The sequence below is a fragment of the Leiobunum rupestre genome, chromosome 5 (genome assembly GCF_980474605.1).
Source record: "Leiobunum rupestre chromosome 5, qqLeiRupe1.1.hap1, whole genome shotgun sequence".
Classification (NCBI taxonomy): Eukaryota; Metazoa; Arthropoda; class Arachnida; order Opiliones; family Sclerosomatidae; genus Leiobunum; species Leiobunum rupestre.
The window spans coordinates 7,191,496-7,210,663 of NC_143388.1; the positions used below are offsets into that span (position 1 = coordinate 7,191,496).

Here is a 19,168-nt window from a genome sequence, read left to right on the forward strand (position 1 = left end):
AGAGCAGTCTTGGAAATAAGGAATTTTTTAAAACTAGTCCTTAGGATTAGTGACCCCTATTGTCTACAAAAATAAACTGGTCCTTAGGACCAGTGACCCTTACCATGATTTTTTTTCTATTGGTCCCATTGTAAATGATTTTTTATGGAATGTGAAATGTGGATAGGTCTAGACTCTAGAAACCATAAATGTTTATAATTCAAGAAGGCGCGAATCGTGAATCGCGCCGCGTGTTGTTTTACTTCATTATTCATTGTAACTTAATACCACTACTAAAGGTTGCTGGTAACGTCGTAAGCCCTTCATCTCTAGTGTGACGTTTATTGTGTTAGAAAAAAAAAGTCGGAGTAGAAATTGGAAGAAAGCTTGAATTTTTAAACTGGTCCCGCCTCAATGCCCATAAAAAAAGTGAATTATTAAAGTGGTCCTACGGACCAGTGACCCCCAGTATTTTAATTAAAAAACTGGTCCAAGCAATTAATAAACTGGTTTTGGACCAGTGGACGCGTGTTATTTCCAAGACTGCTTGACAGTATATTGTAGTTCATTTTAGCTCCTATATAAGCCTTGGTTGTTCAAACCGGTTTGTTTACTAAAATAATTACTGTCGTTATCAGAAGTAGAGTTAATTGAGCGACAGCATAATCGGCATTTGAGATTCGATGACGTCAAATATGACATCAAATATGACGTCAAATATTACTTAGGGTACGGATGACGCAATATCTGTGAAACAAACCGTTAGTGAAGAAATAGAGCTAGTGGCATACTTATGAGTAATTATGTTACATATGCTAAGGGACACTAACCTAAGTTCAGTAATTACCCTAAAATTAGACCACAATTCTGCTAAACACAAAAATTATACTGGTTTTTGTTTGTTATTGTTTATATAAAGTAGTTATTTGACCAAAAATTCGCGCTTCTGTAAACGTTTCCACTATATTTTGAGAAAATTTCGCTATAAAATGTGCAGAAATTTGGGCTATTTTTCGAAAAAACATTTTGGACGGTCGGCGCTTTTTTGGGCTAGTTTTATTTCCGATTGGGCTGCGGGACGTCACTTATGCAAGTCAACTCTGACTAAACCTCACTATATTTATTCATTTCAACAGCTGATATTTTACGCTTTAAAAACTGTTATTGAACAAAACGTCCCAAATTATACATTTTATCATTATGATTTTATATTAAACTATTAATGCCGTTTATAAAACCAAACTACACCCATTTTTATATAGAAATTATAAAATTAAAGTATAGAGGACGATCCAAAGTTAAAAAATTTTATTTGCGAAATCTTGGTCAAAATATGTGCTGTTTCAGTGACCACACATTGGACCAGTTTTCGTCCAATTTCGAACAAAAGACTGTAAACTGTATTCCGGGTTCGCATTGATTCAATGACGTCCAAGAAAAGAAAAATTTGGTGTGAGGGACTTAATTAAATTAGCTAAATTCGAAAGAAGGTGAATTAAAATTAGTTGAGGTGGTGAGGATATTATTTTAAGTGTAGAGCAAAGAGATATACTTGTTGCCAGAAGTAAATTAACCGAAGTTATTGGAGAGTACCAAAATTTGAAAAAGCATTTTTAACAAGGGTTCTATCACGAGATCTAAGAGTTGGTAAAATGAGCCAAGCTTTCAAAGAGGAGAGGAGATTGAGATGAGGTTACCAAGGATGAGTTTATAAGTCCCCGGAAAGTGAGATGCCTAGAAAGATATTTTATTAATTTATCAATTTAAATTCATGTATAAAATTTACAAATGCAAAAAATACAAATTTGGATTTATTTATTTTTCCTACTTTTAGGTTGTAAAGAGATGGTTCGATCACTTAGCAATTCTACTATAGGAGAGTTTGGCTAAAGAAAAAGTGGTAAATAGATGGCGCGCCCGACACTGTGTAGCCCCTTCAAATACTTATGGGCGTTCCCCCAATTCATAGAAGTACTAAGGCGCAGCCTAATTTATAGGCGATAGAGGGAAATTTATATTTTACAAGCTAACTGCTTTAATTTCTGTTTCGTTTCTACACGTGCGAATTTTAAAGAAACATACTTTTTTAATATTTATAATTAATTATCGAACCTTAAATTTTAGTTTCTCAAAAATTTATTGGAACTGAAATACCAAATTTGTACTAGAATTGATAAACGAATATAACTGACCGTAGTTTTGCCTTTTGGCTATTAATTAGTTTAGGTTTGCTTAGATTGTTTGTAATTTTAAAAAAAAATAAATCGTTAATGAGTTTATAACAAAGTGACAATTAATTAATTTAGAGATCATGAAGAACCGAGATCGATCGACACCAAATTAGCAAACAACAGTGGAACTTTTTAACATAAAATATATATATATATCACAACATTAACGTAGCAAGAAACCTTTGCCTTGATGGTTTGTTCACTGTACCCGTTGGGAGTGAGTTCCACGCGGCAAGTGATCTGTAGGAAAAATGATGTTTTTGTATCATGCGATAAAAGTGTTTTAGGATGTCCACGGGTGGTCTGAAGAGTGGGGAGTGAGGTAAGATCATTTCGTCGCCGTTAAAACAAAACCACGTAACTTGAGATACGTGGTTTTGTCAAAATTGGCACATTTAGTTTCTACACTCCAATTTACGTATATAACATTAAAAACATTAATAGGTTGCAATTGGATTTTTTTAAATCGAGAAAACATTTAAACGTATCGTTGTTATTCACAACTTATTTCGCGCAAAAGCACGTATCTCGCTTATTTTCAGCTCCTATCTCACTTCATGACGCAAAACCACGTATCTCTAAATATTCCCCTTTAGCAAAATATTTTTAAATTAAAATCCTCATAAATTCAATATTGAAACGAAATTATTTAACTATAAAATTAACTCACATGTAAAAACCTAACACGCGATTTCACAAGTCCCTGCAAAATTAAAAAATCAATTTTTTTCAAAAAGATCACCGAAAAGATACGTGGTTTTGTTTTAACGGCGACGATTTGCTGGAAGAATAGATTGACCATTGACAATTTTATAGACTTAACTTAACTTAATTTAAAAAATAGGAAACGTTTGGGTGGTTATAAAGCTTACGCAGTATTAGCCAGTGGCGTACCGAGGGTATATGGCTCCCGGTTACAAAGTTTCAAAATGGCGCCCCCCTATATACCAAAAAATTTAAAATTGGACATTAAAGATAGGAGTGTTTTGGTGCCCCCTACATGATAGCCAGCTTGGCGCCAGGTTAAATATTAACCCCCTTAACCCGGGTCGGTACGCTTCTGGGGGAAGCTGTGGTTAACTTGTAATTAGTGACATTTGGAAGCTATCTGAACTTTAAATGGGTTTTGTACTTTTTCATGATTGTTATAGGATACTATAAATGTTAAAACTTTGAGCCATGGTTAATTATGAATTATTATTATAGGATAATTTAATTTTTTTTAAAGTTTTGGCGGTTGAGATTTTTGGCCGTCTTTTTGGTGGTCTAACCTTTAATTTTCAGAATGTTTTGGGTACCCCTTATTCTTCGGGACCCACCCACGCCGCAGGGTCTTGGGGCCCGCTATTTACGGCACTTCGTCTATTAGCTCTAAACCGGCATTATTACCTGAAATTATCAGCAATTTTAATATAAAATGTATTAAAGTTTGCAATTTATAAGATTTAAAACTGATTGGTAAATGAGGTATAGCTCCAATTTTTCTTTTCAAATATTTAAGTAATAAGGTGTACAAATCTTAGGTAATTTTAGCAAATTAAAATAACTCTGTGAAAATTACTCCAGGGTGACCACACTTCCTATAATTTAATTAAAATAGTTGATATTTTACCCTAAAGCAGCGTTCAGACCGGTTCAGACTATGTGAAAATATTACGTTTGCGTCGATCGTGTCGGTTCTTTCGATTCCTTACACCGTTCAGACTTCTCAACAGAGACTTTAAATTTTCGCGCGTGTCGTTTACATTTTTCATTTCGTTGCGGACTGCCTAGATGGCGTTTCGGTTTAAAGCTCAAAAAGTTCATAGCAGACAATTAGCCTTATGCCTCATCAGCGCTGACTCTAAGTAGTGGCGACCTTTAGAACCATCGAAATACTATAACCAATCAGAGGTGGATAAAACATTATTTCAATTTTTCCGCCGTTATTACTGAGCTCTGATTGGACGAACAATCACTTTTTATGTTAATCTCCGTGCAAGGTTGGTTCCTTTCTGAAGAGTGAAATGAACGAACCGACGCGACCAACATAACCGAAACGACACGACCGATGCTAACGTAATATTTTTGCATAGTCTGAACGCTGCTTAGAAGTCTTTAAAACGTTTAAAGGGAATATAACCTGTAAAGCAATCTTTATGGAAGACCCCTTCAATTTTTAAAATTTCCCTGTACAGTGGCGCCCAACATTTTTAAAGCTAAAGGCAAGAGCGGCCAGAGCTGCAAGCGTTGGTGTTCCACACCAAATACCTGAGGTTATATTCCCTTTAAAGAAGCTTATTTCCAACACTGTTAGCCGATAGTTTTCGACTATTTCTATCGGTAATCAACTTTATTTTGAAAGTTATACCCCCTTTAAACAATTTTGACACCCATATAATTAATTTTTTCCTGTTTTCTAAAATTTTTCTTCTTATATTTCACTGATAAATTTCCTATAATTCCTGTATAGGATTTTGATATATTCTGTGGTCACCCTGTTACTCATAAATTGTAAATAACATAATGTTTCGTCGATAATCATAAATCAGGTGTACAAACTTCAGTAGTGTACTTAGGGGGCACTTTTTAAAATCAATTATGTAAACACAAATATATTGAAAAAAATCAGCACGACACCCCCTCATCATTTCTCACGTGACACGACGTCCCTCAATACCTTAAATGTGACGTCATAATTTATAGTCTAATTAGGTGTTAATTATAATAAAAATAATAAGTATAATAATCAGCTAGGCTAATACCCAAGGCACCAAACCCAATAACGCCTGCCTTTGAGCGATGGCTGACACGTTAAGACGTTAACAAATGGGTATTCCTTTATAAAAACAAGTTTGATCATGCCTTGAGAATTCAATTTCATAAGAAAATCTTACGGTCCTATTACCATTGTTTTAATTTAATCATAATTCAATGACTGTTAATATGCCTTGAGAATTTACAACTATAGCTAATGTAAATAGCAAATAGTTTTATAATTGACGGGTTAAGCTACACTACAAAGCTACGTAAAAATTCCTACCAATTTCCCACACGCAATTTAAATAGTTTATTAGCCAGGTTACAAGCGACATATTATGTCTATACCTATAGTTTACGATGAAATTGCTTATTCACGTTATAGGCTAACTATAGTAACTAATTTAATCTTTGGTATTCAAGTTTGCAGTGCAGCTGAAACCAGAATCCTCGTTATTATCAGCAATGTCCGCCCCCTCCGCGGGAGATCGTGAAAGCGATACTACGAGTTGTTGACTTTGAGCGCAACAATTCCACGAATTATCGGTAATCCCCACACACCCGGGGCTAAACCCCCGTAGCTTGCAATTCGCGCACAGACACTGGGACAGGTTTGAAGACCCCTCGTCGTTATCAGCCCCGCGAAGTCAGCTAATCCAGCCAGGAAATGGTAAAACCGGGAACGCTTCAAAACGAAATTTCTAGAATCCTTGTTTACATTTGACAAAGCCCCTCTTTTGCAATTTTTTCCGGGAATTTCTACAATATTTTTAGAAAAACACCAAATTAGGCCTAAAATATAAAGTGGTAAAAAAATTACAAAATATCCATTAAAGTTTTGCACATATCTTTAATTTAGTAACTTAGTACTAGCTTAAACAGCTAACGAAATTAAAAAAGAGTGTACATAACTAATTTTGAAAACTGTGAATTCAATTTATATGATATTACAAAATAATAAAAATAAATTATAATATTTTGGTTAAGGGAGTTTAGCTTTATTGTGTACAATCCGAGGCTTTTAGTATTGAGTGCTCTGCGTGATCGGTGTACAAAATCTAGCCGTAATCTCAGTGTACCATTCGCGTAACCTCGGCGAAATCTTAGCCCAATTAGTGATCAGCCCCTCGGCACATCACCAATACTCCTTTACTAGCGCGAGTGTAGCCGACAAAACTTGGATGTTTCAAATTTAATTCTTGTAAGAAATATTGCCTTTGCTTCAAATGATACATCGAAAAGGTTAAACAAATACGGAAAACTTCCTAGAAAATTGTTATTTTATTACACACGTTCACTTTAAAATAAATATTAGTGAAAAATGGTCAAAATTATTTAACAAGAACAACATAGAGGAATTTAAAATGTACTTTTTCGATTTTTGTACACGGGTTAATTTATAATGATTATAAAACATTCAATTATTGTAATAGACAATATTTATATTGGAAAATAGTAATAAATTAATTGGTTATCTATCAAATGAGAACTACCAAAACGGAATTTAATTAAACGTAAATTTTCATGAATCATAATAATAATAATAATTACAAATATAATTAATTCCATATGTTTTAAACAATAATTTTAAAAACCTCAAGAATTCTCGCAACTTTGTAAATAAACTTTATTATTATTTTTCAAGAATTTACTATTGTTATAAATTTTAGTTAAAATTATATTTTTGGGAAGAGTAAAGTAATGCGAAGAGTTTGAAACACGTTTTTGATGTTTTAGGGAGATTTGAAAACAGTTTTCCCCGACTAATTTAAATGGCATATCTAAAATCTTGTACTCATATTTGCAAATTGAAGCGCAGTTTAAATTGAACTTGGAATTTTAATAACGATATAACAGCTAGTTATTTATTAGTTCAGATTGTACCCTATCTAGATAACGGAGCCTTATCCCCCCCCCCCCCCATCAATAACCCCTCCTTATCCATGATTGGATCTATAGTTCGTCCGATACACCTGCTCGGCCATTGGATAAGGGCCAATTTAGGCGCGAATGGCAGATGGGTATAAATACGCGGGAAGATCAACGTCTTGTATCAGTTCTTCCAGCTTGATTGAACCAGCAACATTTCTCTCTTAAGCAGCTGTGCACCGCCAGTTAATAGGTAAGAAATTTGTATTTTTTGTCGCCGGTCAGTTTGTGTTTAGCCGTTCTAGGGTTAACTTCAAACTCTCCGGGGACTTCGCCTGTTGTAACAATGACTAAAGATATGGATGTTGAACTTAGCATTCCACTAGTTAGCGTTAGTATTTTGGACGTAGCTAGTCTCGAAATAACCGGTTCAGTTACCTTTAAACGTTCGTTGTTGAATTTCATATTTAACATATGAAGAGTGAAATTTTAATGTGTTTTTTCGTTTCATTTTTAGTGCCTAAAGTCATGGACGCCAAACTGAAAACCACCCTTCTGTTCCTTCTCGCCGGGTACTTGGTCCAAGAATTCCAGGCCGCACCTTCACCCTTCCTCGACTTTGGTTTGAGCGCACTGTTGCTCAAGAAAGGTCTCATAGGAGCCGCCGTCGCCAAGCCTCTTCTGCTCAAGAAGGGTGTCATTGGAGCTGGTTTGATTGCTAAGCCCCTACTGGTCAAGAAGGGTCTCGTCGGAGCTGGTCTGGTCGCCAAACCCCTTCTGGTCAAGAAGGGTCTCGTCGGAGCCGGACTCGTTGCTAAGCCTCTGCTCGTCAAGAAAGGTCTCGTCGGAGCCGGTTTAGTCGCCAAGCCTCTCCTGGTCAAGAAGGGTCTCATGGCCGGAGGTGGAGCCTTCGCCGTCAAGGGTCTAGCCGCTAAAAAGGCCTTTGCCGTTCCAGTTGTCCTCGGAGGCAAGGTCATCGCTGGGAAGGTCGCGTTCGGAAAAGCTAAGGCAGGGAAAATTGCCCTCGTCGGGAAGAAATTATCCGTCATCAAACCCGTCGTCATCAAGAAAGCAGCCCTCGGCAAATTCGCCCTGGCTCCTTCCGTCCAACTACAAGGCGCGAAAGAGGTGTCAGTTCACCAGGAAATCCCATCTGCCCAGCTGGAGCTGATCGAATCCGCTCCTGAGCTGTATCCAGTACCGGAAACATTCCCCGAGATGTACCCCGTGCAAGAACCGTTCGGCATCCCAGCCGGCCCCATCGAGATGGTCGAACCCATCCCCGAGATGTACCCCGTGCAGGAGCCGTTCGCCATCCCAGCCGGCCCGATCGAAATGGTCGAACCCATCCCCGAGATGTATCCTGTTCCGGAACCTGTCGTCGAAATTGGGAAAACCCTAGAGGTCGGCAAGGCCTTGGAAGTCTCTCTCTAGACGAACGGACAACCGAGAAGGGCAGTCGCTGGCCGATGTCCAACGATATTCCCTACTAGTCAGTAAACTGTCAATATGAAATTATAAAAGGCGCTTTCATGTAAATAAAACATGTTTTTAAAGTAAATGGTAAAATGTCGCGAATGTACCATATGATAAATTGTGTAATAAAATAAATCGCTTTTAATTGATAACGTAATTACTTGCCTCTTAAGCTGTAGGCCTATTTAAACTACTCTTGTATAAACCTTTTCATGAAGTCTGCATAGTAAACCATGTGGTAGCGAAGAATTTGCCTACTAAAGCCATAAAAGTTTGACTAAATGTCCTTGCTTATGTTGCAGTGAATTTTGGGTTGAGTCGAAAGTTTCCTTGTCATCATCTCAATGTAGAACTGATTGGTTTTTCGGGTCTGTTAATCTCGAGGTTAATCTACACTTGCTATATTTACTAGGCCTATTAAAAGAAACCACAATTGGCCGGTGAGCATACGAGCCGAGCTGTACCGATTTTCATAACTGGAAAATCTACCGAAATAGTCGGTCTTATATAATCGGTCTCTTTGGTTTTCCCGATATATTTTAATTTTTGTAAGGTAGAACTGTTTAGTTTTGGATTTTCCTATTAATAGGCCTAGTAATGTAAATTAACATACCCAAAAACCCATCAATTCTACCTTGAGGGAAAACAACTCCCTGAGTGTGATTGGTTTACGGGGGGCTAAAAACCAGGCTTTTTACCGATCTACTATCCATGCCGTGATCAAAGTATTAGCAGAGATTATATAGATATGAAACTCCCAATAACAGGGTGACCATTCTTCCTTCATTTTTTAATTTTTCTTAGATTTCAATGCTTTCCTTAATTTTCCTGTAATTTAACCAGTTTTCCTATATTTTCCTATAATTAGATATTTTGTATTTCGCGGGGTTTTTTCGAGTTCGCTTTTCGTAATACCATATGTAACATAATTACTCATAAGTATGCCTCTGGATAATATTTCCATTGAAAAAAATTCAATGAGACCTTTTTTCACGCGGAACATACATTGAGCGGACCAAAATTTGCAAAAATTCTTATAATCCTTGCGCTATTGAAAAGGTTACCATGGAAATGAAATCATGTGATCGCGAGGCACGAGCTAAACTTGACATGGGCAAAGCCAGAAACTCGCGAGGAATTCTCACTAACTTCCGTTTCCGACCAGTAAAGTTGATGACGCATATTTCGTCACGGAGTTGTAAGTGACGTAATTTACGTCATATCCCGTGAACAAGGTTTCATTAACGAAAATGCTTTTATGGCATACTTATGAGTGATTATGTTACATATGGTAATACAGATAGCGCTCAATGCAATAAATCTCTTTGATAAAATGTCAAGGTTTTTAAAAATCATGTATGCAGATAAAATGTGAACTGCACTGAACGGAATTAAGAATATCGTCGTCTGCTTAAAAGAAGTTCCTTTTATATTAAAACAAATTAAAATTTTATTTATGCCAATTTTCCTATATGTTCCTATATTATCAAAGAAAATACTCCTATATTCTCCAATAAATCGACTGTTGAATTTCCTATACTCCTATAAAAATTTTGGAGTTTTTCAGTGGTCACCCTGCAATAACCCCCGCGATCCTCTATTTTTTGCCGACGGTGGCACCACTCGATGTTTACTCCAATTTGAAAAAAGTATATTTTCAAGAATAGCGCCTCCTCCTATAGAGTAATGGCAGTGCTACGTCACACGACTTCATCCATGCTTTTTCCTATTCATAAAAAATTCGCGCCCACAATGGCGGCCATGGCCAAAACTACGGAGTGCTACTACTCTATATATATGTTTTGATTGTGCTATATTACAACCTTTATTTTGCAAGGAATCTATTGCTGTTAAAATTATTTTTCGGAAATTAATACTTAAGGAGATATAGTTAATTTAAAATTATATATATATTTTTGGATGACTACGTTTTGATAAAAAATTAAGCCTAATATCGGAGAGCACGTTCTGGAGTCGCGAGGGGCTTTGGCTTTGTTTTGAAGCCTGCGTGATAAAAAAAACCATCAGCTCGTGGCGCTTAATTTTAGCCTAATATTCCGCCTATCTATCGGAAAGCAGATATTTCGGCTTCGCGGAAGTCTCGCATATTTTAGACACTAGAGGGCTCTGTGGTGAGAAAAAATCTTGATTAAGTAATAACTATGAAAATCAGTTTGGTTGTAAATCTCGTTAATTGTCATATTTATTGGTATTATGTTACTTATGGTTCTTTCCATTTAGTTCTAAGACCTTTCACCATGAAAACTAACGCTTGGTTAGCATATTTATTTGTGCGGCCTAGAGCAGCGGTTCCCAAAAGGTGATCCGCGCCGGGAGTAGTGGCTCACTCCTGTAATCCCAGGCAAAGACTATATAACGCTTCGCTTACTAGACAGGCGTGTTCCTAGGAAAAACCTGTTAACACCTCTGTAGCACTGTTAAAGCTGGGGTAATATTTGGACCCGCGGCTAGAGGCGCCACTAGTAACACAGCTCAAGCTAGGGGAAATTTTGGGCTAGCGTCGAGATGGAGCCACAATCGGTATGCAAGTTGGGCCATAGAACACGCCTGTCTAGTAAGCGAAGCGTTATATAGTCTTTGATCCTAGGCGTCCGGGAGGCAGAGTTTGTGGATGGCCGTGTGAGGACGACCACCAATCCCCCCACGGGTGGTCGGAATACTTCCGCCACGGGTGTCCCCACCCCTGTCCCCACTAATCCCCCCGTTGGCGTGGCCGTTACACATATATCTCGCCCTGATTAATCAGTTATTGTGTGCTGGTGTCTAAGGCCTTGGGTCGACACCGATGTGTGGCTGTCAAAAAAAAAAAGGTGATCCGCGGAACCGAGAATTCACAGCGCGGCCATCTTCTTTTGTGTCAAGACTCTTTTAAGAATTAGGTGGAATTTTTAGGGTTCCATAGCAAAAATAAATTGAAAACCGCTGGCCTAGAGGACCGAAATCTACAAAACCTACGACTTCGTCCTCTTTAATATTGTCTGTTAAAGCTTCTCTAAGGTTCATTTCATCAAATGCAACTAAGCATATCCTTTCATTTGCCAGTTTGTTTTCCAATCTAGCTTTGAGGGCCTGGATCACGTTGAAAATAAACCCTGGCTTGATCTCACTTTGAGATAATCATTTCTGGATGCTCCTCTTCGTTGGAAAACACAGGATGTTTTCCATTGGCGGTATATGCCTGTGGGCTATGGCATAAGCCTATCATAATGTCCCCATAAGCAAAGGTCTGAGCCAAATTTTTGACGATCACATACCCGTTATTAAGAGGTAGGTATTCAAAATCTCAACTATGCATTTCTGAAATAAATTTCGCGAAATGAATTATGAATGCGCACAAGTCGTGCGTGAACGTTTTCAAACTTACAAGGAGAGTACCTGAGGTGTTTATTGCCGATTTAGTTCACAGTCGGGCGTAATGTAGACCTATATGAAATATGAAATTTCCCAAAACGAGACGTCGCACTACCCATTCTATTTGCCATGGCAACCGAAAATGTTTTTGACCACTTACAACCAAAATAAGATTTTTTTCTTTATTTTACCCAAAATTTGTTACAAATTTACCCTAAAAATGTTTCAATTTACCCAAACTTGATGAAATTTACCTAAATGTGGTCCAAATTACACATTTCGTGATTTTCAAAATTTTCAAACCGAAAAAATCCCATGTTTTTTTAAATGGAGATTTTGTGGTTTTAAGCGATCAAAAACATTTTCGGTTGCCATAGCAAATCGAATGGGTAGTGCAACGTCTCCTTTTGGAAAATTTCATATCTCATATAGGTCTACATTACGGCCGACTTTGAACAAAATCGGCAATAAACACCTCGGGTACTCTCCTTGTGAGTGAAATCTCCGCCGCGAGCCCTTATCACTTTAAAACTTAAAATTAACACTACCTTCGCAAAATTATTATTCAGAACCTAAAACTGGCTATAGACCATTTGTGTTTCTAAAGGTATTTATTTTTCAAATGTGAGGTTTAGACGCGTTTTGTGTGGCATTTATCAACCCGAGCGTGTCTGCTCTACCAAGTAAGAGAATATTTTAGATGTAGAAATTTAGAAAAATATGTCGCTACTGCCCTTAGTGCCCTATCGTCGTACGTTAATTTTCTTCTCGCATGGACAATGCCGTAAATATGGGGCTCTATGGTAGACCTTTACTTATGGGGACCTTATGATAGGCTTATTTCTATGGTAATATAAAGATAATGCCCAACTTTTTATTTTAGTTGTATAACGCCGGCCTCTTGCTTTCCTAGATCTCAATTTGAATTCTGAGTAAAAAATATACGCTGCAATTTCAGAAACAAAATTTGTTGCTTGTTTTTGTGATGTGCTTACAAGTTTATCGTTTAATTTTCTAATCTGTAATTGCATCCTTTTTATTTTTGATTGTTGTTTGTTGATCTTTCTCAGATATGATTCCTCTGTTTTTGTCTTCAACCCTGAAGCTTGAACCTTTTCATTTCTGTGTGTTCGCAAATCTCCTATACTTGAACCATTTTATTTGCAACTTCTAAACACAAGATAATAAGTACAGGCAAGATAAGTTGGCTTTTTTAAAATTATGCCCTATTTGTTTACATACATTCAGATTCAATAGAATCAATAGATTTAACGCTACAAAGGCAAGTTTTTTTAAACACTTTCATCGTGTGGTTCTAGTGCCCGTTTCCTAGGTTCTATTATTATAAAAAAAAAATTGTTTTATCCAAGAGAACCGCTGTACAGGGTGTTTCATAAGGTTATGCAAATATTTTAAGGAGTTGTAGGGGGTGAGTTGAGAAGTATGCCGGTTTTTTCCCATTTTCCTACGATGAGTTAAAAGAGCGCCAGAGAGCTTCAAAGTGTGGCCAACTAACCCCTGGAAGTAGGCTACAACACGCGCGAAACCAAGCAGCAATGAAACGCGAACATTAAGGTTTGGGTTCGTATGATAGGTAAACAAGGACTTGGTAAACCAATCGAGGTAACCAGCGTTAAAAAGTAATCTTAAACAGTATTTAAAGTATTTGAGAACAGCCACCGATTAGATGATGCCAATAGGGGGTTTAAGCTATTTCCACGGAAGATTAAAGAATGGAACAAAAGTCTGGCGGAATTTTGCAGCCTACCCGTTCAAGGAAATTAGTCGGGGTAAAAAATGGGTAAACGATCTACTTTTGGCTTGAACCATATGCTGTGTATTCTGCTAATTATTTGGTACACTCTGTTAAATAAGTCTTCGGCCGTTGGGATTTTGGCACTTATTTGCGATTATCTCAAAAACTATGAAAGATAGCAAGTTGAAACCAATTTTATTTTTAATATTTTACTAATATCTTTCATACATATGTCTTGATTCACGTGTAGCATTTCCATATCCGCCGGAAACGCCAAATATCGTTTTTGACAACTTTTTTAATAATGATGTTACGCCCCTGAAACCTGCATTTTTGGATTCACAAGGGTTGATTCATTTTTAGAAAGTGTCATTGTTATCCGGCTACGTCGAACGGCTGCTAAGATATGGCCTATCGAACATTCGGGTCTCATTCGGAAAATAAAATGCTCGAGGCGACCGAGAAATAATATCTTATTGTTGAGGAAAAAAACAACTTTCGTCGTTTCATTGCGGGTAACACAATAAGCATATATATATATTGCTTTAACGAGTTGTTGGAACGGTGTGGTTATATGCCGGATTAATAATATTGATTAATTAGGCATTTTAGAATTTTCCGAATGAGACCCGAATGTTCGATAATCCATATCTTAGCAGCCGTTCGACGTAGCCGGATAACAATGACACTTTCTAAATATGAATCAACCTTTGTGAATCCAAAAATGCAGGTTTCAGGGGTGTTACATCATTATTAAAAAAGTTGTCAAAAACTATATTTGGCGTTTCCGGCGGATATGGAAATGCTACACGTGAATCAAGACATAGGTATGAAAGATATTAGTAAAATATTAAAAATAAAATGGGTTTCAACTTGCTATCTTTCATAGTTTTTGAGATAATCGCAAATAAGTGCCAAAATCCCAACGGCCGAAGACTTATTTAACAGAGTGTACATCTAAAGCTTTCTCAAAATTTTGGCGCGTAAAAGCGATAGATTTCCACAAAGTATGTTTCATCTTAATCTTAAATAATGAGCAAAGTTTGTGTTTTTATGTTAGAATAATTCCGAAGAGTTTTCTTAATAAATCTCCGCAATTTACTTTTAAAAATTCCGAATTATATAGCGGACCTAAAAGTAATTATAGCATAAGCTATTAAGCTTTGGCGATTGGCCAAGGCAAAAACGTAACACACGTCACACGCGTAACAAAAAGTCCTGAACTACTTAAAAATCCCAACTAAACCTCCCCTTCTATGAAGTCCCTTTCTTTCACACTAACTCCCCTTCTACGAATTTCACACTAACCCGTTCAAAAAAAATTGAATGTCGGAACGGGCGCAAGGAACTCATAGAGGAGATAAGGGAAGTAAAGGGGTGGAAGTCGAGAAAATAAATTGAAAGCCGAGACCAGCCGGAAAAATAAATAAGGGAAGCAAAGAGGCGAAAGTCCAAAGTCGAGTAAAATAAAATTGAATTATGAGTAAAATTGAATTAGATTAATAACCAAGTCAGGTATTTAGAATTAGGCGCGTTTAGTTGGAAATCAGGCATTGAACATTGAGTTAAAATTTCAAAGCTCGAGTTTTTAGGAGCATGACATACAAATAAATAAATAAAAGGACAAACTTTAAAACTTAAGGTTATAGATAATAATTTTTTGTAATAAATAATAATTTATTTATAAATAAATAATAATTTATTTATAAATAAATAATAATTTTTTTACAAATGAATAATAATTTTTTTATAAATAATAATTTTTTATAAATAATAATTTTTTTATAAATAATAATTTTTTTATAAATAATAATTTTTTTATAAATAATAATTTTTTTATAAATAATAATTTTTTTATAAATAATAATTTTTTTATAAATAATAATTTTTTTATAAATAATAATTTTTTTATAAATAATAATTTTTTTATAAATAATAATTTTTTTATAAATAAATAATAATTTTTTTATAAATAAATAATAATTTTTATAAATAAATAATATTTTGCTTATAAAGAATATTTGGGTTATAAATACGTCCTATTTTGTAATAAAAATATATCGCATATAAATTCCATTTCATTGATATTATTTTAGTTTTATTTATATAAATGCAATTATACTCATTACTAATTTTTTTTAAAGGAACAATTTTAAACTTAACATCCTCGTTATCAAATTTTTCAAACTTTTATTTAGAAAATTTGGTTTCCATTATATTTCCCATAGCGATAGAAATGAGACTAGAATGCTCCTAGGTACGAGCTAGAAGGCTGCAATGAGAGCGAAATCGCCAGTATTCTTTGTGGAAGCATGCCATCTATTTTAAAATATTTAAAATTTCAATTTTATTAATAGATGGCCATAAACGAAAGTTTTGAATGCAGTAGACCTCGCGACGAACCAAATAAAATTATGTATAGAGGCCTGCGACGATCTGATATGGGTCGGCGGCGGCGTTTGACCCAAAATATACCGGCGGCGGCGTAAGCCGGCGTTTGTATAAATTTTAGAGCTATTTTTTGTAGCGACAGTTTAAAAAACACGCGACCAGAAGGGCAAGGGAAAATACCAACTCGTACTAGTCCTTCCATGGACTAATTAATGTACTTCGCACCGGGACGCCCCGTTTCCGAATATTTGCTTCGGGCGATTGTTAAGAAGGAAAGGGGGGGGGGACATATCGATAAATCAAGCAACATTTAAATTTAAAGGGAATTAAAATGTGGATAAGCCTTGGTTATATTACTGACTCTCTCTATAGCCAAGATAGCAATGCTGGAATCTATCGACGCTAAGTTAAAATGCAATTACTCTGCGTCGACCGAAATCGAAAAACCAAAATTTGACGTTCGACGTCGTGTTCAAATGTAGTTATTTTCGCGTAAATGAAAACCAAGCTTAATATACCAAAAAAAAGTCTATAAAGAAAAAAAAGAAACGGCGGCGGTGGCGTTCAGCGGCGGCGCAAGCCTCTTATTATGTACTATATTAAACATATAATAGATAGATGGCGCTAGCTCTGAAATAATATTACCAGAAAAATTTCAACTACACAACAAAAACGATAAACCTAAAATAACCTAATACACTAACGGGTTTATTATGGGGCAAATAGATGAATTTCGGCACTAAAATATGCTAGACTATTAAATCCAAAATTTCTGTTACCGCCCTTATAAACATGGGTCTTAGGTAAGAAAATCAATTTAACATTCAACACTTATTTCGAAACTGCATAACTACAATATATGGAAAGGAAAACCAACACACTCCCAAATCCCCGATTCATCGCGTTCCTCGAACGATTCCCCAGAAATAGGTCCCATTGTTCACCGCGAAAGGTCAACCACCTCGTTTCGAGGAGAACCACCATTGGACAAACCCCAAGGATTAGGTCCCTGCAACGCAAGCCTTGGCGAGAAACATTTCGGTTCCACCCCAAATTAACTGCAACATAAACAATAACAAGCTTTCATTTAGTCTGGCGAAAGTAGGAAATTCCTGTGAAGACTTCATGAATAGATTTATAAGAGGTTCCTTAAATAGGCCTACAGCTTAAGAGACAAATAATTACGTTTACAATTAAAAGCGATTTATTTTATTACACAATTTATCATATGGTACATTCGCGACATTTTACCATTTACTTTAAAAACATGTTTATTTACATGAAAGCGCCTTTTTTAATTTCATATTGACAGTTGGACATCGGCCAGCGACTGCCCTTCTCGGTTGTCCGTCTGTCTAGAGAGAGACTTCCAAGGCCTTGCCGACCTCTAGGGTTTTCCCAATTTCGACGACAGGTTCCGGAACAGGATACATCTCGGGGATGGGTTCGACCATCTCGATGGGGCCGACTGGGATACCGAACGGTTCTTGCACGGGGTACATCTCGGGGAATGTTTCCGGTACTGGATACAGCTCAGGAGCGGATTCGATCAGCTCCAGCTGGGCAGATGGGATTTCCTGGTGAACTGACACCTCTTTCGCGCCTTGTAGTTGGACGGAAGGAGCCAGGGCGAATTTGCCGAGGGCTGCTTTCTTGATGACGACGGGTTTGATGACGGATAATTTCTTCCCGACAAGGGCAATTTTCCCTGCCTTAGCTTTTCCGAACGCGACCTTCCCAGCGATGACCTTGCCTCCGAGGACAACTGGAACGGCAAAGGCCTTTTTAGCGGCTAGACCCTTGACGGCGAGGGCTCCACCTCCGGCAATGAGACCCTTCTTGACCAGGAGAGGCTTGGCGACTAAACCGGCTCCGATGAGACCTTTCTTGACGAGCAGAGGCTTAGCAACGAGTCCAACTCCGACGAGACCCTTCTTGACCAGAAGGGGTTTGGCGACCAGACCAGCTCCAATGAGACCCTTCTTGACCAGCAGGGGCTTAGCAATCAAACCAGCTCCAATGACACCCTTCTTGAGCAGAAGAGGCTTGGCGACGGCGGCTCCTATGAGACCTTTCTTGAGCAACAGTGCGCTCAAACCAAAGTCGACGAAAGGCGAAGGTGCGGCCTGGAATTCTTGGACCAAGTACCCGGCAAGAAGGAACAGAAGGGTGGTTTTTAGTTTGGCGTCCATGACTTTAGGCACTAAAAATGAAACGAAAAAGCAACATTAAAATTTCACTCTTCATATGTTAAATATGAAATTCAACAACGAACGTTTAAAGGTAACTGAACCGGTTATTTCGAGACTAGCTACGTCCAAAATACTAACGCTAACTAGTGGAATGCTAAGTTCAACATCCATATCGTTAGTCATTGTTAGAACAGGCGAAGTCCCCGGAGAGTTTGAAGTTAACCCAAGAACGGCTAAACACAAACTGACCGGCGACAAAAAATACAAAGTTTCTTACCTATTAACTGGCGGTGCAGAGCTGCTTTAGCGAGAGCTGTTGCTAGTTCAATCAAGCTGGAGGAACTGATACCTAGACGCTGATCTTCCCGCGTATTTATACCCATCTGCCATTCGCGCCTAAATTGGCCCTTATCCAATGGCCGAGCAGGTGTATCGGACGAACTATAGATCCAATCATGGATAAGGAGGGGTTATTGATGGGGGGGGGGATAAGGTTCCGTTATCTAGATAGGGTACAATCTGTACTAATAAATAACTAGCTGTTATATCGTTATTAAAATTCCAAGTAAAATTTAAAAAGGATTTTTTAACTGCGCTTCAATTTGCAAATATGAGTACAAGATTTTAGATATGCCATTTAAATTAGTCAGGGAAAAACTGTTTTGTTTGCATCTCTATTCATTGTTTTACACTGTTTTCAAATCTCCCTAAAAACATTAAAAACGGGTTTCAAACTCTTCGCATTACTTTACTAACATTATTAAATTCTTGTAAAATAACAATACATATTATTTACAACGTTGCAAGAAATCTTGAGATTTTTAAAATTGTTGTTTAAACATATGGAATTAATTAATTAATTATATTTGTAATTATTATTATTATTATTATAATTCATGAAAAGGTGCGTTTAATTAAATTCCGTTTTGGTAGTTATCATTCGATAGAATGGTAACCAATTAATTATTGCTATTTCACAATAAATATTGTATATTACAATAATTGAATGTTTGATAATTATTATAAATTAACCCGTGTACAAAAATCGAAAAAGTTCATTTGAAATTCCTCGTTGTTGCTCTTGTTAAATAATTTTGACCATTTTCCACTAATATTTATTTTAAAGTGAACGTGTGCAATAAAATAACAATTTTCTAGGATGT

The 19,168-nt window shown here is 36.7% G+C and overlaps 2 protein-coding genes across 2 annotated transcripts; one reads left to right on the forward strand and one right to left on the reverse strand.

The window, feature by feature from the left end:
* Positions 1-7,004: 7,004 nt before the first annotated feature.
* On the forward strand, positions 7,005-8,446 carry LOC149943428 (uncharacterized). The gene is made up of 2 exons (XM_090175481.1): positions 7,005-7,071; positions 7,336-8,446. Exon 2 carries the CDS (start codon positions 7,347-7,349, stop codon positions 8,250-8,252), a length of 906 nt encoding a protein of 301 aa, XP_090031607.1. The 5' UTR covers positions 7,005-7,071; positions 7,336-7,346; the 3' UTR covers positions 8,253-8,446.
* Positions 8,447-17,129: 8,683 nt separating this feature from the next.
* On the reverse strand, positions 17,130-18,424 carry LOC149943429 (uncharacterized). Its single transcript, XM_090175696.1, has 2 exons — positions 18,283-18,424; positions 17,130-18,016 (listed from the first exon to the last, which is right to left on the reverse strand). Exons 1-2 carry the CDS (start codon positions 18,386-18,388, stop codon positions 17,169-17,171), a joined length of 954 nt encoding a protein of 317 aa, XP_090031822.1. The 5' UTR covers positions 18,389-18,424; the 3' UTR covers positions 17,130-17,168.
* Positions 18,425-19,168: the final 744 nt, after the last annotated feature.